General features: G+C 32.7%; 2 protein-coding genes and 1 long non-coding RNA gene across 8 annotated transcripts; all 3 read left to right on the top strand.

Annotated features, from left to right (window-relative positions):
* Window positions 1-258: 258 nt before the first annotated feature.
* On the top strand, window positions 259-18,979 carry LOC110826426 (uncharacterized). 6 transcript variants are annotated; one of them, XR_015821465.1, is made up of 4 exons: window positions 802-940; window positions 1,080-1,150; window positions 6,700-6,761; window positions 6,858-11,735. It is a non-coding gene; the product is annotated as an uncharacterized LOC110826426 (long non-coding RNA). The 6 variants fall into 6 exon arrangements; XR_015821467.1 differs by lacking the exons at window positions 6,700-6,761; window positions 6,858-11,735 and adding an exon at window positions 2,632-3,068 and having other exon boundaries at window positions 259-940; XR_015821466.1 differs by lacking the exons at window positions 6,700-6,761; window positions 6,858-11,735 and adding an exon at window positions 2,265-3,068 and having other exon boundaries at window positions 259-940.
* Window positions 18,980-20,040: 1,061 nt separating this feature from the next.
* Window positions 20,041-21,300, top strand: LOC148253462 (uncharacterized). Its single transcript, XM_088223077.1, has 4 exons — window positions 20,041-20,189; window positions 20,302-20,448; window positions 20,717-20,863; window positions 21,006-21,300. The coding sequence occupies exons 1-4, from the start codon at window positions 20,132-20,134 to the stop codon at window positions 21,035-21,037; spliced, it is 384 nt and encodes a 127-aa protein (XP_088079203.1). The 5' UTR covers window positions 20,041-20,131; the 3' UTR covers window positions 21,038-21,300.
* Window positions 21,301-26,043: 4,743 nt separating this feature from the next.
* LOC110825679 (uncharacterized) lies at window positions 26,044-26,994 on the top strand. Its single transcript, XM_022056160.2, has one exon. The coding sequence runs from the start codon at window positions 26,197-26,199 to the stop codon at window positions 26,776-26,778; it is 582 nt and encodes a 193-aa protein (XP_021911852.1). The 5' UTR covers window positions 26,044-26,196; the 3' UTR covers window positions 26,779-26,994.
* The last annotated feature ends 252 nt before the right edge of the window (window positions 26,995-27,246 follow it).

The raw sequence follows: 27,246 nt of genomic DNA, 5'->3' as shown, positions 1-27,246 counted from the left end.
ATAATAAATAATATATAAAAAATATATAATAAAAAAATAAATTATTAACCAATATAATTATATTTATATTTAAGTAAATAAATAATTATTATAAATAAAATTTTTATATTTAATATAATAAATAATAAATTATAAAAACAAAAATAAAATTAAATATATTATATAAGATTATAAAAGAAAAAAAAAATAACTTGACAGTCATTGGTATCTTTAAAATTCATTCCAGTCAAATTCTGTTTATTACAATTAAAAGTAGAAACAAACATAATTTTCTCCTACCACGAAACATCATATATTAAAATCCTATCATTTACTTTAATTGAAAGTAGCGAAGGGAGACTGAACGAGTATTTTACCTCCTGGTCATTCGGTTTCGAGTAATGGAGGGCAGAGGAGATTGCGCAGCTGCGATCTACGCTGGAAAAGAAGAGGAGATTGCGACTAGCAATCCTCGACGGTCCAAGGGAGAGGGGAATCGCCTCACCGACAATCTCTGTGAAGAGTGAGGGGCAAAAGAGATTGCCGCTGGCGTTCTCAACCATGGAGAAATAGGACCACCTAGCGGCAATCCCGGTTGAGGGAGAAGAGATCGCTTCATCAGTGATCTTTGTGGCGGAGGAGAGATAGCCCAGAGGCGATCTTGAGCGAGAAAGGAGAGAACCGCGAGCCGGGCAGGGGGGGGGGGAAGGGAGAGAAGAGAAGATAGAAAAGAGGAGAAGCATAAGAAGCGTCTATGTGTCGCGGTTGGCCGATTGCCACCGTAGAAACGAACGGCTGAGGCTGGATCTGTGGGATCCGGTGATTCCCGTGCGTGTGGCGTCCCGCCGCTGCATGTAGAGGCTTCTGTGAAGCTTGATTAAGGGACTTGGCAGTGGGTCATGCGCGACCGTGAAGGGAAATGATGGGTGCCGCATTACATGCCTCTTCTGGCGACGTGCTGGTGAGTTTTCTAAATTCTGGTTCTAGTTGACCGGGTTGACCGATCCGACCGGGTCCAAACCGATTTAGTCGATTCTGACTGGTTCAACTCTTTTTTGACCAGTTTGAGCCATTAACTGGTTTTGTTTGCTGTTTTGCAGGTTCTATCAAACCCAAACACCTCATGCGATGAACTGGGAACATTTCCCTTGGGATCCCAGACTGGTTCAAGGTAAAACTCCTAAAATTAGTTCTAAGTATCAATATAGATAATTTAGTGGTTAAATTGAATTCTAAGTCATAGAAAAAATTATTAAAATCTATGTATAGTTTTTGCTGGAAAATTTGGAAGTGGGAAAGTATCAAGGATTGTAAATTGAACGGTCAGTCTTAAAAAATGAGTGTAGTAATATGCATTGTTTTCAAAATTCGAAAATTAAATAGTTTAAAGAGAGAAATTAATCGAGGAATAAGTAGGGATGGAAAATAATTAAATGTGGAAATTGGAAAAGAATTTAAAAATGGATTTTCATTGGTGATGCATGTGGTGTGTATGTGTTTGAAAGTGAAAGTGAATGTTTTGAGTTTGAATGAATAAGTTTATTAAGATTGATATGAAAAGAAAATGGAAAACAATTAGGAGATAAAAGTGGAGAAATAAACGAATAAGAGAAGATTCAAAGAAATTAATTGGAATGGGAAAAGAAAGTGGAAAGGAAATAAAGAAATAAAAGAGATGCAATTGAAATTAATAAGATAAGTAAGTTAGAAATGAATAGGTTAGGAATTTAAAGGTAAAACACATTAAGCAATAATTTCAAATTTACACATAAAACAAAACTTACAAAACTAAAATCAATGAATGGACATAAAGTGGAATGAAATAGAGTGATTGCAAGACTGTGAAAAGAGATGCCACATAAAACAAACAAACAAACAAAAAAAAAAAAAAAAATCAAAATTACAAAACAAAATGAAACATCCAAAATAAAATTATACTAAATAAACAAACCAAACCCCGACACCTACATAATAAATTAAACCCGATTAAGAATAATCAAATAAAGAAAATGATGTGATCCTAAACAACTTAAAATTAATTCTAAAGATGCAATCTCGCATCAAGAAGAAACCTTGCGAAAAAGGGAATTCCAACATGTTTTGGTTTCTTAAACAGGATAGACTCAAATGAAAAATTAAGTTCTAGTTTCATAAACTGAGAACACCTAGAACAAAAAAGAAATTTTATTCTTAACTACTTTCTTAAATAAGATTATTTTAGTGAGTGTGCCAAAGTTTGTTCAGAGGAAGCTTAAGGCCTAAGTGACACTTAATGGACTTACAAGGTCATATGGCCTAAGGGGGGCACGACCTAAGAAGATCAAACCCAAAGGCAAAGGCTGACCCATGCCACACGTTGGGAAGACCCGTATGCATGTGTGGACAAGGTTGCCAGCATGCACGGTGTGCGCACACATACGCGCAAGGGGAAGCCCACATGTGCGCAACAACCCGCATGTGTGCTGGCCATCTGGCCCACACCGAACAAGGGCACACGCATATGGCCCAAGCTCATGCCCGTAGTAGCCTTGCACGGGCCACCAGACCATTTGCACAAACCAGGCCCAACCCGAGTAGCCCCATGAAGCTCGTGCGACATGCTCATTTTTTAAATCCTTTAGGATTTATTTTCCTTTTTCCTACTTTTACAAGGTCTCCAAAGGTGCAACAACTCTATCTAATTTATCCCATGTGATAAATATGGATAATTTGAAGAAAGAAGTCTCTTTAAGGTGGGAGTTTAAGGAAGAACAAGATCCTTGAAGATTTGGGAGAAGGAGACTATTAATTTATTAACATTTTAATATTAAGTCTTATATGTAGGATTAATTAATTATTATATTAAGATTTGGATAAGGATATGTATTTTATTTTATGTATTTGAATTTAAATTAGGACATGATTTAATTATTTTATTATTTAAGTATTTAATTTCTAGTTAGAATAAATCTTAGAGTTTGGATATGATTCTTAAATCCTATTGCAAGTAAAAAAATAGAAGTTAAGAGCCTATATAAAGGCCTTAGCTCAAATATTGTAATCATACATTGAAAATTAATAAAAATTACGCTTTCAGCTTTTTATCTAAATTAATTTTGTGCTAATTTTCTTCTCTTCAAGATCTTCAAAGTTAGGTGAGCTTTTAAAAGTCTTGATTGAGCTGAGGAGTTGAGATCGACTAATCATGTAAATCTGTGACGTCTTTATTTTTCTCATTCTTGTTTCTCTAGTTCTGTTTTTACATTCCTAATTTTAGGATCATATATTCAATTAGAGGGAGGAGTTTAATTAGGTTGTTGAGTTTTAATATTGCATGTGATTGAGTTGAGATTCCGGGAGTCAAAACGATTCTTCTTATACCCTCATGTGTCAAAAAAATAGAAAAATTAGGAATACTTCGAAATAAGAATGTAGAAAAAGGAATGTGAAAACTACCAAATTGAAATACAAGACTTCAATTTTACAAATTAAAGTAATTAAAAAGAATGCAAAATAAATAATGATTAGTGAAGTGAAAAGATGAGAATGAAATGTGTAGGTTTGAAAATATCACAAGTAGTTAGTGAAAAATACAAAATAGGCAGATAAAACTTAATGTAATAAAACAATTACACAATAAACAATGTACAGTGATAACTCAAAGTAAAAAGTGAAATAATCAAAATAGTATGACTGAAATTTAGCGGTGGGTGAATTTTGCCTATGGGTAGATGAAAGTCTTTTCAGATGTAATTGGGATTAGGTTACCAGGTGAAGGACTGTTGTGTATGAGTGTAGTGTTACTGCCTATGTGGTTGGGGGATCGAGATTCCAAAATAGTACATATTATGCTAGACACATCGTTTTGTGTATAGAATTGATAGTTATTGAATTTAGTGAGAACTATAGGGAGCACATAATTAATACAATTCTCAATCATCAAACAACAAAATGCTCATAGAACTCCCACACTTGATTGTTTGATAGTAACTATTGTTTGTTTTAAATTCATGATTTTTTTAAAAATGATAAGACATGTTTGCTGCGTGTTAGATTTACTTATTAAGTTCATTGTGTTTTACTCATTCTCCTATTATTTTATTCTTTTTAGATTTTAAGGTTTATTCTTCCTAAAAAGATATCTTCCAAAATCTCTTTAACATTCCCCCATAATTTTTTCTCAAAAATTTCTCGCTCATTAGATGAATAAAATCTCCTTCCTTCCCCTTTCAATTTATAAGAAATGGGAGCAAACAGTAAACAGTGGTGTAACACCCAAGTAAAATAAAATTTTATTTTATTATTTTTATTTTTATTTATTTGATTTTTATTTAATTTAATTTAATTTAATGAAAATAAAAATAATAATAATGATAAAATTGAGTAAAAATATTATTTGAATTTAATTGAAATTGATTTTGGGAAAAAAGGGCGAAAATTTGGATTATGGGGGTGTTTTTGAAAAGAAAATTAGAAATCGGGGGTCAAAATATAATTTAAAAAAATTGTGTCACGTCAGTACCCACCTCAGCAGCCACGTCAGCGGCCCGGTCAGCAGCTCCGGCCAATCAGGACCCGCTGCGTGGCAAGGCAACGCTGACCAGGGAACGGGCCACGTGGGCGATCCGCGTGCGAGCGATCGGACGGACGACCCAGATCCGTTCCTGCGCACACGGACGGCCCCGATCAAACATGAGCATGGACGGTCCAGATTCACGCGCACGGATGATCCAGATTCAATCAGGCACGGACGGCCCAGATTGCATCGTAATGGACGTCCCAGATTTAATCTCAATTAAATCGCGATCGAACGGTCCAGATTTAGTCTTGATGGACGGTTGAGATTAAAAGGCAAAAGGTATAAATAACCCCACCCACACTTGACCACAAAAACCCTAGCTGCCAGTCCCTCGCCGGAGAAGAAGAACCAGACGCCGGAGGAGTTGGTCGCCGCCACCTGCCGCCGCACCGGGGAAGTTTTCGACCGTCGATCGAGGTAAATTTTATCCCCCTTACTCGTTTTTCGATGCTGAGTCCGCCTATGGCTAAACCGGAGCCAAACCACCAGCTAAACGTCCGAAAAACCCAGCCGAAGCCTAGCGGTGCCGCCGTGCCCCTCCTCAGTTTTTGCCTCCGATGAGGCCCCTCTCGGCTTCCGTTCGATGCAAATTTTATACCACTGTGATCACTGTTCTTTTCTCTACAGGTTGATCGGAGCCAAACATCAAAACACGACTCACACCGGAGGAGCCGCCGCACCTGAGAGCACCGCCGCCGGTAAGTCTTAGTTTTTCGTGATTTTTTGGCCCACCGAGGGCCCTAGAGTTGTTTTATCACAGGGACCAATGCAAGTGTGGCCGAATTCGGTCGAAAACGGCCAACTCGAGGCGAATCGCCGCTGCTTGCGGCGGCGCCGTCGCGGAGCACGGCATCGAAAAACGAGCTTAGGGGATAAATTTTACCTCGTTTGGCGGCTGAAAAGTCCTCTGGTGCGGCAGTGGGTGGCGGCGGCCGGTTCCTCTGGTGGCTGGGTTGTCTTCTCCGGCGAGGGTTCTGGTGGTTAGGGTTTGGGGTTGGGTGTGGATGCGATTAATTATAAGCCTCTCATTTTAATCTGAGCCGTCCATCATGATATAATCTAGACCGTCCAATTGCGATTAAATTGGAAATAAATCTGGGTCGTCCATCGCGATGCGATCTGGGCCATCCATGCGTGATCAAATCTGTACCGTCCGCACACGTGAGATCTGTACCATCCACACACGCCTTTGATCTGGGCCGTCCGTGTGCGCGGGAACAGATCTGGGCTGTCCAATCGCGCACACGCGGATTGCCCACGTGTCTCCGTCCCGCGTGGCTTCCCGCGTCAGCGTCCCTACCACGCGGCGAGTCCTGGTTGGCTGGGGCTGTTGACATGGTACTATTTTTCTAAATTACTTTTTGACCTCCTGATTTTCGATTTTCTTTTCAAAAACACCAATAGAATCCAAAATTTGACCCATTTTTTTCAAAATCAATTTCAATTAAATCTCAAAAATAAATTTACCCTATTTTATTATTATTATTATTTTTATTTCTATTAAATTAAATTAAATTAAATTAAAACTTTATAAATTAAATATTAAAATAGAATAAAATTAAACAAAATTCGAATAAAAATTAAAATAAAATAAAATAAAATTTTTGGGTGTTACAATGTATATATTTTGAAATGAATCGATTTACACAACATGTCGCCAAAGTAATCTCTTTTGTGTTAAACTGATTTATTTTAGAATGCAAATAGTTGTACAGATGTAATTTATATGAATGTTAATCACCAAAATGAATGTTATTATTTAACATGATTGGATTTCTACATGTGGTAATAAATGCGTGATAGTTATTTGGTTTTGTATGTGAACTATAAATCGGCCCAAAGGAAGATTTATTATTTGGCGTATTTTTATTGTCAGTATTTGATTACTGCGCTAAGATATCATTTATAAAGTTAATATTCTATTCAACGATAGAGTGTTATTAGAGTGATTGGTATCTTGTGATGAGATTCACCTTTATTTGAATTCATTATTATTGTTTTTAGTTTAAAGATTTATGTGAGTAATGGTTTTTCTCTATTAAGTTTTTTGTTATGCTGCAAATATCTCCATGAGTGTTAATTCCATCCCAATCTTAATTGGTACAAACTCCAAGGGAAGGAAAAAAAATGTTCTCATTATGGATTTGGATCTTGCTTTATAGGTTGATCAATTCGATTCATCTACTATTGAGAATACCTCTGATAATAAGAGGGAGTTTAATAGGTGAGATCGATCAAACTATATAAGTTTGATGATTATGAAACATGTCATTTCAAAATTTTTTTAGGGCACTATATTTAATGAGATCACTATGACTAGGGGTTTTCTTGAGGATCTCGAGAAATGTTTCGCCAAGAATGAAAAGGTTGAAGTAAGTACACTCTTCGCGAACCTTATTTCCATGAGATACAAAGAGAAAGAAAACATAAGGGAGTACACTATGAAAATGTCTCATATTTATTTCAAACTCAAGACACTAAAATTGGAATTATCATAAGAATTACTAGTGTACTTAGTTTTGATATCTCTTCCATCATAGTTTAGTCAGTTTAAGGTGAGCTACAATTGTCAAAAGGACTCTGGATACCTTAATGAGCTCATATCTTATTGTGTTCAAGAGGAAAAAAGGTTGAAGTATGAGAAGACAAATAAAGCTCACTTAGCCACGGTCTCAAAGGACATAAGAACAAGAAAAGAAAGAAAGATAAGAATATTACAGTTCTAGCACCACAGAAGAAACAACAGAAAGTCCAAAATAAAGATATTTGGTTTTTTTGTGAAGCTGCAGATCATCAGAAGAAGCAATGCACTAACTATCATGCATAGTGTGTAAAGAAATGTATGTTTCTTAACTTTGTTTGTTTTGAGGTTAATTTAGCTTTGGTACCTAAACACACTTGGTGGATAGATTTTGGTATAACAACTCACATCAGTGTGTCTATACAGAATTGCGTGAGTTGCCAAAAACCAAATAAAGATCCTAGATTCGTTTATGTTGCGATGACAAATCGGTAGAAGTAAAAGTGATTAAAACATTTAGATTATTATTAAAAACTAGTATTTATTTGGAATTGACTGAGACTTATATTGTATCATTATTTAGATGAAATTTGATCTCTATTTCTGTTTTGGACAAATTTGGTTATTTTTGTTATTTTGGAAATAGAAAGTTTAATCTTTTTTATGATTCAAAGTTGATTGGTACTGGTTCTTTATCAGGTTATGATAATCTATATTTGCTTGATGCAATTGCTTCTTATAATGAATCCTTACATATAAGTATACAGGGTGTAAAGCGTAAATTAACCAGCGAGGATTTCATCTCATTATGGCTCAAAAAATTAGGTCATATCTCCAGAAAGAGAATTAAGAGACTTGCGTCGGACGAAATTTTTGATCCCCTAGATTTTGCAAATTTTGACATGTGTGTTAATTGCATCAAGAGAAAATAGATAAACATAAGGAGATTGGGTGCCAACAAGAATATGAACATATTAGAAGTTATACATACAAATATTTTTGGACGCTTTTGGAATGTTTAACAATACTTCATAATGTTCATACATGATTATTTTAGATATGACTACTTTTATCTCATTCATGAGAAATCACAGTCACTGGATGTGTTCAAAAATTTTAAAGCTGAAGTTGAGAACCAACTCAACAAAAGAATTTAGACCGTCAGATCTGACCGTGATAGTGAATACTATGACAGATATAATGGATCATGTGAACAACGTCTAGGACCGTTTGCTAGATTCCTGGAGGAATGCGGTATCGTCCCACAGTACACCATGTTGGGTTTCGCCTAACATGAATGGTGTTGGTGGAAAGTGAAATAGAACATTTAAAGACATGGTGAGGAACATAATTAGTCATTTTACCTTACTTGAATCTCTCTAGGAAGAAACATTAAAGACCGTAACATATATACTTAAACAAAATTCCAACTAAAGTAAGTATAAAAACCTCTTATGAGTTTTGGAAGGGCAAGAAATTTAGTTTAAAGCATGTACACATTTGCAGATGTCCAATTGAGATAAGGCCTTACAGACTGAATGGAAAGAAACTGGACTCAAGAACTATTAGTTGTTATTTTGTTGGATATTCTAAAAAATCCAAGGGTTATAAGTTTTATGCTCCCATGACTAAGTCAAATTTTAAGACAAAAAATGCTCGATTCTTTGAAGATGTTGAGTTAGTGGGGGGATAGAGAGTTTAGAACCTTATCTTTAAAGAGAAATACATTGATATTCCATCGACTGCTATTGATAATGATTAGGATCAGACTCATATACCTGACATTGCTTAAGAAGCAATTCTAAACTTATACAATGTCATTGTACCTCCTATTCAAACTCAAGAAGTTGTTCTAGAAGAATAAACTCCACAACCTCAAGAACTAATGTCATTAAGAAGATCTACTAGAAAAAGAAGAAGTGTAATTTTGGATAATTATATTGTATTTTTTTTAGGAACATAAAGACGATATTGGAATGATGAAAAATGATTCAATCAATTTTTTTCAAGTCATATAAAGTTCTAACTCTCAAAAGTAGATTGATGCCATGAATAAAGAGATTAAGTCCATAAAAGACAATGATGTATGAGATATTGTCTCATTGCCTAAAGGTGCAGAACCCATTGGTTGCAAATGGATATTTAAGATAAAGAGGGATTTAAAAGACAATTGAAGAGGTACAAGACTCGTTTTGTCGCTAAAAGGTTCACATAGAAAGAAGACATCGATTATAAAGAGACTCTTTCCAGTATTATGGAAAAACTCTTTCAGGACTATAATAGCTTTAGTGGTATATTTTGATATTGAGTTGCATAAGATGGATGTTAAGATAATGTTTCTCAATAGTTGCATTGATGAGACAATTTTTATTGTGCAGTCAGAAAACTTTGTGTCGGGCGATGCGAAGCAAATGGTTTATAAATTAAAAAAATCTATCTATGGACTCAAGTAGGCTTCTCATTAGTGGTATCACCAATTTCATCAAGTTGTCATCTCATTTGGTTTTGAGATGAATGTAATGCAATACTGTGTATACTATAAGTTTAGTGGGAGTAAATATATTTTTTTAGTTTTACATATCGATGACATACTGCTTGCCAATAATAATATAGACTTATTATATGAAACCAAAAGATTTCTGATAAAGAAATTTGAAATGAAATATCTTTGTGATACTTATTTTGTATTAGGAATTTGGATACACCAGGATCGCTTTTGGGATATTTTTTTATTGTCAGAAAAGAGGTATATCGAAAAGGTTCTTAAGAAATTTGACATGCAGGATTGTAAATCAGGTGACACCTCTGTATCTAAGGGAGATAAGTTTACTCTAAGTCAAAACCCCAAGAATGATTATGAGATTAAATAAATGCAAAAGATTCCTTATGCTTCAGCTGTAGGGAGTCTTATATATGCTCAAGTTTGTACGCATTTGGATATTGCGTACATTATTAGGATACTAGAGAGATATTTGAGAAATCTAGGTATGGATCATTAGAAAACAGTGAAACGTGTCATACAATATCTATAGAGAACGAATGACTACATGCTCACATACAAGAGATCAGATTAGCTGAAGATTATTGATTATTCTGATTTTGATTTCGTCAGATGTCAAGATAGCAGGAGATCGGCATCAAACTATATCTTCTTATTTGTTGGAGGAGTCATTTCTTTGAAGAGTGTTAAACAGACACTCATAGCCTCTTCCACTATGGTAGCATAGTTTATAACATGTTATGAGATGTCCAAATAATGGAATATGGATGCGAAATTTTATCACTAGGTTACACATTATAGATGACATTGAAAGAACACTAAAGTTATTTTATGACAATAAATTTTCACTTGTATATTTTAATAACAACATGAGTTCGACGAAGTCAAAACATATAAAAATCAAGTTCCTGGTTGTTAAAGAAAAAACAAAGTTCATAGTAAATAGATATCGATAGAGTACATCGGGATAGATTCCATAGTGGTGGATATGTTGACTAAGGGATTACCATTTAAGGTCTATTATGATCACATTGCTCATATGGTTATTGTATCTCTTGAGGATATATAGTTTCAGTGGGAGTTTTGTACCTTAATTGCTCTTTAGATTAAGACATGTCTTTTGGTAAACTTTGGAAAAGGTTTACATATATTTGGTTATCATGTTTCAATTATAACAAATTCAATTTATTTTGTCTCCGAACTTGTTTAAAGTTAATCTCACTAAGGTTTAAGGTAGGACTAGTTAGAAATAGGCATGCTCAGATCACATTGTATGTAATTTCTATGCTACACATCCATACTTGATCAATGTCATTCAATTATATTGATATACATGACTATTGATGGATTCAGTTATAATAGATGTAGCAAAAACTGCTTTGATTCTATGTTGATATAATTGATGGACTAGATTGTTTAGTGATGTATTCAGGTAATGATAGCAAAATTTGAAGTACTCATAAAATTATTTAATGCACAATTATAATGTAATACGTATAGCCCAAAGAGGAGATTCTTGGGTTTTAAATTTACCATGTGGACTTATATGTATAAATTACTGTGCATTAAAAGACTATCAAATTAATTAGACCTGATTAAAAAATGATCTAATATGATTAAAGGTATATTAGGCCTTAATACATCATATTAAATTGTGAGCTTTATTTTTTAAGTGTAGAGACCAAATCTATAATTTTTAATTTTGTGATGAGTCAAATTAGGGATATGAAAAATTTATAGATAAGTTTGCTATAAATAAGCAGTTATGGTTCCCAAATTACACGTAAGAGTTTTTCTATTATGATATCTCATAATTAGAAATAGAGAGTGTGAGAGCTCAAAAGGTTACATGTTAATTTAGAAGATCTATCGCATGACATATAGATTTCTTTCGCTATATATTCAGGTACGTTTTCGTTATATATCTAACATTAATTTGATATAAGTTTAGTTATTTAGATTTCATATCTAGTTTTGAAATTTCTACATTAATTAGTTGATATATATATATATACATATAATTTTAAATAATTCATGTGGCCATATATTCTCTCTCTTCATGTATATATATGTATATATAATTAAACCTTAATTTATATATATAATAGTAATATAATTTTTTATTATATACCTAAGCAACCACGTCCCTCACTTAGGTCATTATATAACTATAAATTATGCATATATATTATATAATATAAATGCGTCCACTTCATTTTTTTATAGTCCTCTCTTATCTTCTTTTATATTTATAATATATATATATATATTAATATATAACATTAATTAATTCATACATTAATTAATAAATTAGTACATTGTATACATATAATATTAATTAATTATCTCCATCAATTAATATTCCCATTATTTTATTAATTAATATTAATGAATGCATTATGTATAATATATATTATATAATCTTAGTAAAATTTTAATTAACTTAGAACAATATATGTATAATTATAATTTAATTAATTTATATATATATACCTATGTATTATAGAATAATATTGTACTATATAATTTATGGTATGAGTAATTTAAAATGTTTTCTTTTTTTTTTTCAATCATTTTTTTCTCTCATATGTTAACTAATGTCCCACAAAATTTTGAATTTTTAGCTCTTATGATTGGGTTGGAAGCGTTTTAAATTTGAAAGATCATTTTATCCCCTACTCGGGGGATTGATTACCTTATAATTCTAATTTTTATTTTGATTTTTTTTTTGTGTTAGCTTGAAATATTTTTAAATGTTTTAAGACCTCATTTAAGGTTTAGGGATTAAATTCATAGCTCAAAACAATTTAATTCCTGTTTTTATGTATTCTTATATCCATAGGCATACTTGCTAAACTTATATTGCACACATAAGGATATCATATAATTTTGGGATATTACAAAAACAAATGCAAAAAGTTACAGGATTGCTTTTGCAGTTGAGGGACAAGAAGACGCATATGCATTATGGTAGGGAATAAAACATGTGAGATTATACCAACATTAATACACTTGATTGTTGTGCGAAATATGGTAGAAGTGATCATAGTTAACACCTATGAATAAGATCCCATTAGATTGTCATGACTAAGGTGCTTAGCAAGAACAATATTTTGATGAGTTACTTATTAGAAAGTCTTCATGTGATAACATATTTCTCTTAAAAAACAAAGCTCTTAAGCTCCCACTATATCAAACATCTTTAATAAACTTAGCATATCCATCAAGGATTACTTGAGGGATCATAAAATTGGAACTCAATTGACCTTTTTAATTACTCAAGAAGATAACAATTTTCTATTATTGAGTCTAATTTTCTTTTATTAAGGCTATAAGACCTAGCCGCAGGTGGACAATCCCATACATATAAATGCCTATTACTAGACTTATTCTCAGTTTGTAGCCCATGTGGGGTTTTAAGTACCTTTTTACAAGGAACTCAGTTAAGAACATATATTGCAATCTTTAGAACTTTTCCTAAAAAATAGTTCTAATAAGGAAGAATGGCTTATCATATTTATCATTATATTCTTTAAGATCCTATTTTATTTTCTAGCCACAACATTTTGGCTTAGAGTTATCAAAATGGTGTACTTAATATTTTATTAAATATCTTGTAAAATGTCATAGAATTTATAATAACTTAAAAGAATCAAACCATCAAGATCTGATGGCCAAAATACAAAAAAATCCCTATATATAAACTCCTTTTTTAGCCCCTCCTCAAAAGAGGGGACAGAGGAAGCCGTGGGGGGAAAAAGAGAGAGTCGTTAAGAGAGAGAGTGAGAGGTGATCAATTAAGGAAGAAAAGGATAGGGGAAGAGTCGTGCGAGCCTCCACCTTGTTAGCATATAAACGTCGACCCAAGAGGTATTTTTCGTTCGATGATTATTCATTCTTTTGTGATCCTAATCAGATAGCCTCATCATTTTATATAAAAGGCCAAGGTAATCTATGTGTGTGTCATGTGTGTGCTACTACAAGTGAAGAAAGGAATTGACACCGCACATCGATCTAGTTACCTGGGATCCGAGGATGGGTAAGAGTAATTTATACTCTAAATCCCCAAATCTAACATAATGTAGTGATTCTGATTCTTCGATTTAATAAATGATATGATATTGTGTGGAGGTTATTTATTTTGTGAATATTTTATAGTGATGATATTGAAAAATTTATCTTGCCTTTGTATATGATGATATAGTTGAGATAAGTTTGAAATCTAGTAAAGTAATCGGTGATTTAGGGTTTCAGATGTCCCAGGCATCAGGAGGAATAAGATGATATGTTGGGAGGGGTAACGTGTCGGGTTGACAACCTGTCACCCTATATCCAAAAAGCCTTGGTAGTCCGAGTGAGACCAAGTCTAGTCAGCCCCTAATGGGCCTGGGAAGGAGAAAAATAAAGAGAAAATAAAAAAAAAAGAAAAGAAATAAATAAAACCAAAAAAAATTATTAATATTAAAAAATTGGGTTTAGTTTTATTGAACTGAGGCCGAATAAAGATGCTCAGATTTTATTGGGTCTAGAAAAAAATTGAAATGAGGGAATTTAATGTGGAGTGGGCCAAGTCCATGGGAAGGGTACAAGGAAAGTTTTATACCCTAGTGGGCCAAATTCTTCTAAATGGGTTAGGAGTGAAGGATTTAGGCAGTAAAGTATGAACATAAATTTAATTTAAGAGAGTATATAATATAAATTTAAACAAACCAAAATGGGTTGTCCTATTGGGCTTGTAGCCCATAATTAAGTAAAGCATATCATAGCTAATATTTGAGTCCAAGAGTCAGCAAAACAAATTATCTACCTATCTAGCAGGTGAATAGTAATGGGCTGGGTAAATAAAATTAGGCTAAAAGCCCAGAAAAAATTAATTTAGTAAATTAATGAGTGAGGTTTAGTTAAAACTCTAAGTAGGTAAATGTAATAAGGTTAACAATAAAAAATCTTGAAATTAAAAATGATAGAATGTATAAAATACTATATGGTAGTAAACAAAGTATGAATGTTCGAGATTAATAGGAAAATCCTATTGTAGGATATTATAGAAATTGTTCAGTGAATGTGATTTAGAAAGATAATTGTGAATACTTCATGGATTGAATATAATTGTGATCAATAAGAGATATTATTATGAGAAATTGTCAAAATTATTTTATATGAATGAGAATCAATGAGATGATTTAATATTTTCATGAATTAAAGATTTTTGGTGATTACATGTGAAAATCATAATCTTTGATGATTTATGAATTAATTAATTTTGTTGTTAGAAATAAAGAAATATGACTCATATGAAAGTTAAATGAAAATAATTAGGTAAGAAGTTTAAAACTATAATATCTAAGAAAGCATGTTAGAAAATACATGTGAGTGGGTAAGAGGTAAGCAATAACAATTTCTTATCCAGGTGATGTAAGTAAATGTGTAGCCTTGGATCAGTATGGAATGAGTATGAACTCTATCTCATGGACCATTTTATTATTTCATAACTATGATTGTAACTACGATTGTGATTATAATAGTAATTATGACTGTAACTATGACTATGTCCCTAAGGGACGATATGAATCATAACTATGATTGTAACTATGACAATAACTATAATATATGTGTGTGTAATTATGACTACATCCATGTTGATAGTATGAGTTATCATTTCTTTCCATGATTGTGACTAAATATTATCAGATGAAATAATACGGATTTACACATGTGTGTTGGTTGTGTTTGGTGAATGATGAGAATTTACTGTTATGTAAATATGTGTTTGAGGAAGGTTATACTATGTGTGAATATATGTTTAAGGAAGAGTATTTTATGTGTGAATGTGTGTTCAAGGAAGGGTATTCCATGAGTGAATACATGTTTAAAGAAGGGTATTATATGTGTAAAAATATATAATTAATGTGATTATGATACTGTATTGTGAGATTTAAGAGTGAATCAAAAGTAATTACGAGCTTGTAAGTTATGCAATTGTGGACATCTTTTGAATGAAGTGAGGCATACGAGAAATGAAAACTTGTGATTAGTAGATCGACAAAGTTATAGTTCGAGTGGGAATATCAGATGGATGTGAAGGGTGTGGTAAGTTTTGGAGTGAAGGTAATGAGTCGAATTAGTATATTATTTCCGATCTTTAAATTAGAGTCTTAAATTATTCTTACCGAGCATGTGGTGGCTTACTCATTTTTATCATTTTTATGATAGGAGAATTAAGAGCAAGTTCAAGGTCAAAAGAAGACTAGAAAATATCACTTTTATGATTTTGAAAAATCGTTTTATAAAGTAGATTGAAGATTTATTGTAAAAACATTATTAAATATTTTGTTAGCTTTATGATTTACAACTTTTTATAAGGAATGTGTGATTGAGTTTAAATTTTAATATATTGTTGCACTATTTATTAAATTCTATACGTGTGATAACACTCATTTCTCAGCTGAGAAGGCGGATCGTTACATACTTTATTCACTTATTCTGTTATATCTAAGAAAATATTTAAGAGAATATATATATATTTTTTTACTAAGCTGATTTTACATTTAGTTGCATAAGTTTTAAAAATGTTCAATAATCGGGACTTCTGATGTATCAAGTAAAGATATTCATAACAAGAATAATCAATTATGAAATAATAAAATACTATTGACTCACACCAAGAAACTTTAAGGAATAAACCGTAACTACTAGTATATTAATTCTAAGACATTTGAACTCATATTGGGGCCAAATTTCCTAAAGTTTGTTTATTTTCCCTTGATGTATTCAATGTAAAGTTTAAAATTGAAAATCAAGAGAATTAAGGATTTCATCCAATGCAAGTCTTCTTATTCTTTGTTCAAAAATATAACTTAAGTGTTTGTTCTATTATAAGGAAAAATTCTCATTAATTAATTTGTACTTTATACCCCACTTACTCTGCAATAAAAGTTCATTAATACACGAGGTACAGATATCCATTTTATACAAATTATCAACTAAAGAATTAAAACCAATAATTCTCGAATACTCAAAAAGATTAAAATTTCAATTTCAAATGAATAAGAATAAACATATTTGTCAAAACATAAAACAAAAATCAAATTTTATCTTAATGATGGTACATTGTAGAGCCTCGACAGTTAAAATAATCCCGTTTAGTACAAAATGTCATTCTTTAATAATATTATTAGGAGTATGGGCTCGAGGTTCTTCAATTTGGATCGTATAATTTAAATCCATATATATCTAAGCATAATGGTAATATGCTCATTTTATTTACTGAAATTACTATCATATCAAGCTCACAGTTAACAAATATGTTATGTGAATACAGAAAATAAAACATAGAATAAAACTATACGGGGTCACGACAAGATGTAGCGCCCGAGGAAATTGAAGAAGGAAAAAAAAAAAAATGCGTGCCACGTCAGCAGCCACGTCAGCAGACCCAGTCAGCAGGCCTGGCCAACCAGGACCTGCCACGTGGCAAAACTACGTCGACCGGGGACGGGCCACGTTGGCGATCCGCGTGCGCGCGATCGGACGACCCAGATCAATCGCGCGCATGGACGGCCCAGATTTAATCGCACGGATGGCCCAGATTTAATCAAAATGGACGGCTGAGATCAAAAGGCAAAAGGGTATAAATAAGACCCCCACACCAGACCCCAAACCCTAGCCGCCTGCCCTCGCCGGAGAAGACGAACCAGAAGCCGGCCGCCGCCACCCGCCGCCGCACCGGAGGGATTTTCGACCGCCGATCGAGGTAAATTTCATACCCCCGACTCGTTTTTCCACACTAATTTCCCCAGTGGCCAAATCGGAGCCAAAATCCAGGCCAAACGGCCGAAAGCTAGCGGCACCCCCGCGCCCCTTCTCGGTTTTTGCCTCCGATGAAGCCCTTCCCGGCCTCCGTTTAATGCAATTTTTATATCACTGTGATCACCATTCTTTTCTCTACAGGTTGATCGGAGCTAAATCACCAAAACACGAACTTCACCGGAGAGTCGCCGCACCCGAGAGCACTGCCGCCAGTAAGCTTCGGTTTTCCGTAAATTTTCGGCCCCCCGAGGGCCGTAGGGTTGTTTTATCGCAGGAACCAATGCGAGTGTGGCCGAATTTGGCCAGAAACAGCAGAAAACGGCCAACCCGAGGTGAACCACCGCCGCAAGTGGCGGCGCCGTCGCCGGAGCATCGCGGAGCCGCCGTGCCGGAGTTGCGATATTGGCCGAAAGGGGCCCTGGGCCTAATTTGGGATTTTTTGGAACACGTGCAGGTACCAGTAGTGCGTTTCAGTTCTCCGGAAAAAATTCAGGGAAAATTAGGGACAGCCTGCAAGCGCACTGTGAAGCCGTGTTCGGACCCCGAAACGAGTAAGGACCCCTCACCCTATTTCCTATCACGGTTTTAAAGTTCAATAAATGATAAAACAGTATTTCATGAATCAACGAATGTGTGAAATTGCTTAAGGTCGCTAATGGAGCCCGAGTCTAGTGTATTTGTCGGTTAATTGTTATTTGGCCTGTTTTACAGTTTTTAATGCAGTATGAGGTTTGATGTTTTCATTTTATAGTTTTGTGTGCATATTGTACTGTTTTATTGATTATGGATTGAATGACTGGGATATTGATGCTGTATATTGTCTGTTTGGCATAAATTACTGTTTTGCTTGTTTGTATGTGGATTGATGATGCTGACTGAGGGAAAAGAGAATGATAGATTATGTAAATGGGTAATTGTATAATGTGGTCAGCCTGACTAGATATCCTGGGAGATGGTGGACGGATCGGGTCCGTAGGGAACCCTACCGGGATTGTGGTCTCCCATACCGGACGGGGTATGGAGATCTTATGTGTTTTGGCGCCCATACCGGACGGGGTATGGGGACGGCCCGTTTCACCCTCATACCGGACGGGGTAATGAGGTCTATGGTTTGGCGCCCATACCGGACGGGGTATGGGGACGGCCCTGGAGTATGGTTTCAAGTGTTAAGGGTTAACGGGTAGCGGGACCTCTATGGATCCCCATGGATACTAGTGGGCTGGTAAATGATGAAAATATGTTGTGTAACGATTGAATTACGAAAAACTTGATAGGTATTATGTTATACAGTTTATATATATGGTTTCATGATGATGATGATGTTATTGCTTTCGTATATTGTTTTATAAATTTCACCGAGGTAAGTGAATGGTAAATGTTTTATTATCGATAAAAGGATTTGTTGTAAATTATGCTCAATTGGTCTTTTTGTGTTTTCTACCCACCTTTACCTCCGTGACGGTGAGATAACGTGATGTCTTTACTGGGTTAGTGTAGCTCATTCCTTATTTAATCATTTCAGATCAAGAGGATATCGTTCCCGAGCTGGTTCCGCAGGAGGACGACGAAGGGGACGCCTAAAGACTCCATAGTCACATTCGTAGCTTTTACTTTCAAGTTTATCCTTTAGATAGTTTGATCTTTTATATTTTGTGAGCAAGTTTTTGGTTTTAGTGTAAGGGATGTTATTCAAATTTTGACTTCGCTTCCGCATTTGATATTTTTAATATACATTTCATTATGAATTTTCGGGGCTGTTACACAAGATGATGCTAATCACAACATTAACATTTAGTTTTTAGACAAAAAAAAGTAATAGTTTGTAAACGATGCTCTTAGAGGGAATAGTTAGTAAATATTGATAATAGTTTTTTCTGACTAATTATTTTCGAAGTGATTCAAAGTAATAATCTTCGCATGTTTGAAAACAAACCAACATGTATAAAAGAGGCCAATTTAATTTACTTTGAAAAAAAATAAATCTATAAATTTTAAAAATGAATTTTTTTTATCAAAGTTCAACAGTAAATATATGGAAATCAACATGGCCAATGGTTGACGACAAACAGTCTACCGGTCAAGGTCAATAAATAATTATTATTATATTAATTATTAGAATAAATTATCAGATTAGTCGGCATTTATTTATTTATTTATTTTAAATATTTTTTTTTGAATATTTTGAAAAAAATTAATAAATTAACCGTAATAAAAAAAATGTATAAAATATTACGATTAGTTTATTAACTATTAATTTAATTAATTAATTAATTAAAGTCATTTTTGAGTTATTTTAGCTTTTCTATTAAAAAAAACTAAAAAGAAAACCGAATATTTAAAATAAAGAAAAAAAAATATTATATTAAGTACTAATTATTAATATTATTATTTTTGATTTTAAAAATCATTATTACTGTTATGTAATTATTATGCTTGAAAAATGGAAATTGAAACAATGAAAAAGATAAAAGATATATAATTATGGAAACAAAAACCGTCTAAAATAGTTAATAATGAAACGGCTGCTCTGAAGGAGTATTCAACGGTAATTTTTAATTGTTTATTTATTTATAGTAATTAATACCACTCTCTCTCTATCTCTCTCTCTGTATTACGCGTATACACACACATATATATATATATATATATATATATATGTAAACACACATATGTTTACATGTAAGTATTCTGTACTCGTACGGTATAAGGGTCTTCAGAGATTCTTTCGCTTGGATCCCCAGTTGTGTTGAGGCAGACAGGAAGGATGAGGAGGTGCAGACACATTTTGTCAATATTTGTTGTCTTCAACCTTCTTTCTCATGGTAACTTTTGTATTATTACCCTTTTTAGTTTTAATTTTTATTTTTATTTAATAAAATTTCTGAAGAAGAAACATTTTGTATTTAACATGATGATGCTGCTGGCTTTAATAAGATCACATAAGGGAAGTTGAGGCTCAATTCTGCTACCCCGGTCGGATCCCAAAATGCACAGAATTCGAATGCTCTAAATTTTGTATTGGAGCTTACGGTCCTAAAATTCACAGTTATTGTATCAATCCTCTCACTTGCTGCTGTCAAGGTAAGCCCCTTAATTTTACTATTTTTTTTTTTATTCAATAAGATTGATTGACTTGTGTAGCTGTTTAATGTCTCTTCCCAATTATCCTCTACTCTTTCACATATGTATACATACATATATATATATATATAGTATTAAGTGAAGATACTCTTGCTTAGATCCCCTAGCTGTATAAAAGGCCAAACAAAGATGAGGGAGGAGTTTAACTGCATATACTACTTGTCTTTTCTTTTTCATTTACATTAACATGTTATGTTGCTTTAGTCAGATTATGTAAGAGAATTTGATCCTGACTTGTGCTACAACAAGCTGCTCCCGGAATGCACAAAATCCGAATGCTCTATCTATTGTATTGCAGGCTACGGCCCTAATGTTGCCGGTGCTTGTATCAATCCTAAAGTTTGTTGCTGTCAAAGTAAGATGGATAATTTTTATCTTCTTTTTATTTTATACGTTTATTAAAACTGACGAGATTAATCAATTTCGTTGATTTTAATAATTACGACTAATTCTCATACTCTGTATTCATAATTCTCATATCAAATTGTTGTAAGCAGAAACCGATGCTCGTGGACCGTTGTCAAGGTGATTGATGCATGAAGCAATACAAGCAGCTTGCATCTTCAATTCAAAACATTTTCCACCGCGCTAGGAATTAATCAAATATTTTCTATATTTACTGACCTTAACGTGAATTCATAAATAAGAATTGGATTACTCCTGAACCAAACTGAGGAATATGAATGTTTCAATTTCAACCTTGAATTTTTTCAACAGAAGTTGAAAAATTTTGTTATTTTTGTTGATGATCTAGTCCGGGGATGCTCATCAAAATCCCACTAGTTTTCAATTATCGGCACAGCTTTAATATGAGATCTATTCCAAGTTTGGAATAAATTTATAAATTCAGTTGAACTCATTATAAATTTATATTTAATTTAATTAAAAGATTATGTGAATTTTATTAAAATGTAATAAAATTTTATTTCATGTATGATTTAAGTGAATCAGAATAATATATGAATAACCTAGGAATGATTTTTCATGATTTTCAAAAGCATATCATTTCAAAATTATATACCTCTAATTAAATTTTTTTCAAGGAACCATCATAAGCCATGGCTGGGCTGGGGTCATACTTTTCTTTGTACAAAATTGAATTTTTATATTTTTCATTATATCAATGCATATCTCAGACTCTAAAAATGTATCAAAGAACACATTTGGTTATGAATTTCTATTAGCTTTAACAGCAAGTTTATTTTATGTAATACTCGGATTCGAAATTCAGACAAAGATCAATTTTAGTAATTATAAAAATAATAAAAAATTATTTTTAATTTAATTTTAATAACTTATTTGACAAATATAGGTTAAGGGCGTAATTAAAAGTAATTTTAAGAAAAATGGGTAAAAATTTAAATTTGGATGGTGTTTTTTTTTTTAAAAAATTAGAAATAAGGGGCCAAAATATATAAAAAAAAAATTCGGCCATGTGGGATGACCCAAGTAGCAGCCCCGACGAACCGGACCACGCCATGTGGCAAAACACACTGATGTCGGTGCCACGCAGGCGATCCGCGTGCCCAGTGATCTGACGGTCCAGGTTCGATCCTGCAAGCATGAACAGCTCAGATTCGTTCCCTTCTTAATCATGATCGGATGGATGAGATCAATTGCAATAAATGGTTTAGATTCGCCCATGCAATCGGCCTAAATAGACAACAATCGGACGACTCTCCTCGTTCCACATCAGCGTGAATGTATGTCCCAGATCGACGCAACATGAGTATAAAAACATCATGTTGTAAGGGAACCTTAACCCTAGCTGCCCTGCCCTCGTTGGAGAAGAAAGACCAGCCACTGGAGAAGAAGGCGGACTGCTGACCGCCAAAAAAGGTAAAATTTTTCCTACCCACTCAAAATTTGATTCCGAGCCTTCATGTGATCGTATCGAAGCAAGAGGGACAGTGGGTGAGCCGAAAACTGAGGACAAAGTTCGACAGAGCCACCACGGTCGAAACCCAAAACCCCATCTGATGAGGCCCTTCTCGTTTCCCATTTCACGTGATTTTTTGACCACTGTGTTCACTGTCCTTTTATGTATAGGTTAACCGAAGAAGAAACCCCAGCCACGAAGGAGAACCAGGGGAGCCACCGTACTCAGAGACCCCCCCTCTCCGGTCGGTAGGTTCGATTTTTTTGTGATTTCTAGCCAACCAAGGCCCTCTTATGTGTTTTTCTGTAGGGGTACGTATAAAACCAGCTAAAACTGGCCAAAACTAGCTAAAACTGGCCAGACTGAGGCAAATTGTTATCGTGGACGGCGGAGCTAGCGTCAAAGCATGGCGGTGCCATAGTGCCAGAACCCTAAAATTGGCTAAAAAAGATTTTTAACACCGATTTTGAATTTTTTTGGGTATTTTTAGGTATGTCACGACTATTTTAGATTCTCACAGGAAAAATTCAGAAAATCTAAAACCGGTTGGGAGGTGTAGTGCACAGTTCGACATTTCAAAACACTGATTCGGGTAAGAATCCATCATCCTATTCCCTGTTACAGTAAATGAAAGGTTAATAATTGATAATTGTGTATTTTGATAAAAATTAAAAAAATCCTAACAATAATTACATGTCACTAGTGGAGCCGGAAAACTGGTTAGTGTATGTTCGTCATAAACTCATATGTGTTGCCTATTTATTTTTCTGCATTGTCTAAATTGCTTATGATTCTGCTGGATGATTTAAAGTATCATATTTAATTTCTTTCTCATTATTGATTGTCTGATTGTAATTCTTATCTGATTGACTGAGTTGAAAATAAAAGCCTTGAGTACGTTTCTCGGTTATTAAGGTATGAAGTTGTGTTGTTTGCATAAATGATGTTTAATTAATATGTGAATATGATATGAGAGGTTTATGTGCACTTGGTGTTTATTTTGTTGATGGAGATCTTTATGTGAAAGACTTACTAGGTATTATAGAAAAGAATGGACGATCCGGTATATAGGGAACTCTGCCATGAACGTTATCTCAGTCAGACGGGGCTGGAAAGTCCTATATTAGAAGGGTTTCGGAGATATAGTTCACCCTCATACCAGACGGGATATTGAGGCGATGAAATGTTTGACGCTCATTACTAGACGGGATATGGAGATGACTAGTTAATTGATAATTTGGGTATTTAGTTCACGTGTAGTGGGACATCCTTATGGACCCTTAGGGGTACTAGTAAGCAGGTAAGAAATGAAAATTATTATTTTTTGTTCACTTGTACATGAAATTAAAAAGTTGAATGGATATTGGTTTTCATAGGTTGATTTTTAGAAAATTTGTAACGGTAAGTATGAAATAAACGATTTTCTTCATAATAAATGAATTACTTAAATTAAGGGCTCCATTAGTTATTTTGTAATTTTTACCAACCTTTGTTTCCTATAACAGTTATTAGCGTGATATTCTTACTAGGTTAGTGTAGCTCACCTTTCTATTAACCATTTCAAATCAAGAGAATCAGAATCTAGATCCCGATCAGTAAGAAAGTTGTGAGTAGTTTACCTTCCGGACCTCTTCAAAAGTTAATAGAGGTTATCTCCTAGGACATTTATCTATTTGTTTTAAATTATTTATTTGATTTTTTTTACGAGCCACTGTAATAGGAACATTCTCGTAACTTTATTGGACATTTTTCTTTACTGTGTAAGGAATATAACCATAATATTATTATTATTGACTTCCTCAATTCATTTCTTTTAATGTCTTGGGTTTTTACATTTTATTTTAACAATTATAAAAATATATGATCAAACTTTTTTTTTTTTTTAAAGATTATTATAACTGCACATCATTTTTTATCCTCCTTTTTCTTTAATTTAAAAAAAAAGTAGCTTCTTTTCAATATTGGATAAGAAAGCATTGGCAATAAAGAGATGGTGAAAGGAAAAAAATTAGAGGAAAATCAATATAAACAGATTATGTACATGGCGACAAGATATGTTTTTTCTATCAAAAAATGTTGGAGAACAAAAAAGAATGACAATTTTTAAAGTAAAATTTACTATATTTATTAATTATGCAGCACATACATAATAATTAATAATAAGAACACAACTTCTTAATAAATATATATATATATATATATATATATATATATATATATATATATACACGAAACACACAATTTACTATTTTTTGACTCTACATTATTACATAAAGAAAGTAAAGTACACCAACGATTTAATTACTTTAAAAGTTAGCAAAGAAAATCAGGATTTGAGAGGCAATTGTTGTAGTTTTTATAGTAAATTTTTGAACTTTAATTTTTTTTTTTTTTTTTTTTTTGTCAATAGAGGAAACAAAATTTGGTAATAGAAGATCTAATTTTGTTATACTGCATTAATCTATAATCTCCACGAATACAATTAAGATGTTATAATAATTAATTTTAGTATAGCTCAGAAAGTGTAAGGCCGTTTTCTCTGTTATTATGTCAATACCAATAATAAACATATAACATTTACACATAATTGATATGAAGAATTTTTTTGTATAAATATATAAAGTTTACAGGATTAACCTAAAAAAAATTATAATTATGACTATCATTTGAGACTAGAGTTTAAATAAATAATAATTTAATAATTATATTTAAATGTACTATTTATTAATACATCGTTGCCCTAGAGTTAGAAAAAAAATAAGAAAGTTATGAGACTTTTTTTATGATGAAAATTATTTAGTGCTTAGAATGTAATTTCTAGCTAAAATTCAGTAATTTGGACTTCTTTATAATATATTATCATATTACATACCATATAATTTAAAGAATTAATTCCCTCGGTCTGTCTTTTATGTGTATTTTTCATTGTTTTGGTTCGTGAGTGGAATTATTTGAGAATTTGAACTAAATGAAGATAAAATTTTGAGTTTTCAAAATTTTTTTCTTCTTAAATTTCCACATGAATTTTTTATTTTTTATTTTTTATTTTTTAATGTAAAAGTGATAAAATTAAAAGTAATTAAAAATTTAATAATCAAAACAAAAATTTTTAGTATTAGGTAATGAGTTACACAATCAAAATAAATGTTATTAAAAATATTTCAAATTCAAAGAATGTCTTTCTGTCTTTGGAATATCAAATATTCCCACTATAAAATATTTTAAAATTTTTATTTCTACACTTTTATATAAAACATAAATATTAAAATATATAATTTATAGTCTACATGGTAGTCAAAGAATAAATTGGAAGACAATTAAGGGCACATTTGAAACTATTGAATCTTTTTTTAATAATTTTTTTAACAAGGAAATTTATCTAAAAATATTAAATTTTTACATACTTGCAGTATAAAAATAAAAAGAAAATTCCAAATAAATCTAAATACAATTGATTGTATTTCATGAATTGAATAATACCATGGGCAGAAAGTGGCCAAGAGGCAACGGAATACATTTTCTACCACGATGGAAAGCATATTCCACTCCCACCACCAATAACCAAATTATATTTGCCTTTTTAATGTCAGGATAAGGAAACAAATGTTCTTAGGATTGTGGTCACTCTTTAAAGCTTATTTCTTATGCTAATTTTTAAATATGTTAATCAAGAATTGGGTTCCCTTTTTTTTAGCTCTTTATTTCTTCTGTCATGGAATAATCAATATATATCTTCTAGGGTTACTCATAAAAGTTAACTTTGCCTTCTTCCAAATAATTGATCCATCCTAATATTTTCTTCCGCACCTATGTTTCGAATCATGTCCTACTTGACCTTCGCTATGTTTTATAAATTTCGTTTTAGAATTCTTTTTAATTATGATCAATGGTTGACTAATCAGAACAAGTATTTGTTCAGTACAACCAAATCAGTTGATACCAGAGGAGATGATGATAACGAATACGATGGAATAGATGAGAATGACAGGAATGACGACTTTGAAAGATGGGAAGATTTATCATCAAAAGATGAAGGGGACCATGATGACAACCTCAACAACAATAAGAGTAACTTGAAGAAGGATTCAGGAGGCGGTGCAGGTGGCACGAAAGAGAATGTAGAAGATGAAGATGATCAAGAAAGCGATGAAGAAGACAAAAACAATAAGAATAAGGGTGAGGGTGATGACGACAACGACGACGATAACGACGACGACGACGACGAAAATGAGGAGAATGAGGATGATAATGGTGATAATAGTGAAGAAGAGGAGAATGTTGAGGAAATAGAGAAGGAAAAAGAAAAAGATGATGATGATGATGATGATGATGAAGATGAAGACAAAGATGAGGAGGAAGCAATTCAGCCCCCGAAAAAGAGAAAGAAATGAACTCAGTAATAAATTGCTAAACTTCACCTCCCTTAAATACTATTTCATGTATGATCCTATGCCTTGTTAAATTCCTCATGCATAATTAGAACTTGACAAAAACAAAAAAGAGAGGCAATTATTATGATCAAAATAGTTAAATTAAGCATCTTATGGAAAATGTCTTACATATGTTGTATTGCTAATTTTTGTTTCACAATAATCAAAATTGCACAACTTAATTTCATTTTATTGATTTATGAAAAATAATTATTTTTATTAATATAAAAAATAAAATAATAATAGATAAATATATATTGTTGATTATTATGATTTAACATCAAGTCAGTAATAACAAACTAAAATATTTTTATTTTCTAAATAAGCTTAGTTTTTTTTTTTTTTTTTTTTTTCTTTCTTTCTTTCTTCTTTATAAAATTTTTAGTTATTAAAAACAAAGAGTACCTATTAGCACTGATATTGTCTATT

This window comes from Carica papaya, chromosome 6 (assembly GCF_054855325.1).
Source record: "Carica papaya isolate Zhongbai chromosome 6, ASM5485532v1, whole genome shotgun sequence".
In the NCBI taxonomy this organism is placed as follows: domain Eukaryota; kingdom Viridiplantae; phylum Streptophyta; class Magnoliopsida; order Brassicales; family Caricaceae; genus Carica; species Carica papaya.
The sequence above is the reverse complement of the archived record's forward strand: the minus strand, read 5'-3'. Positions and strand labels throughout refer to the sequence as shown.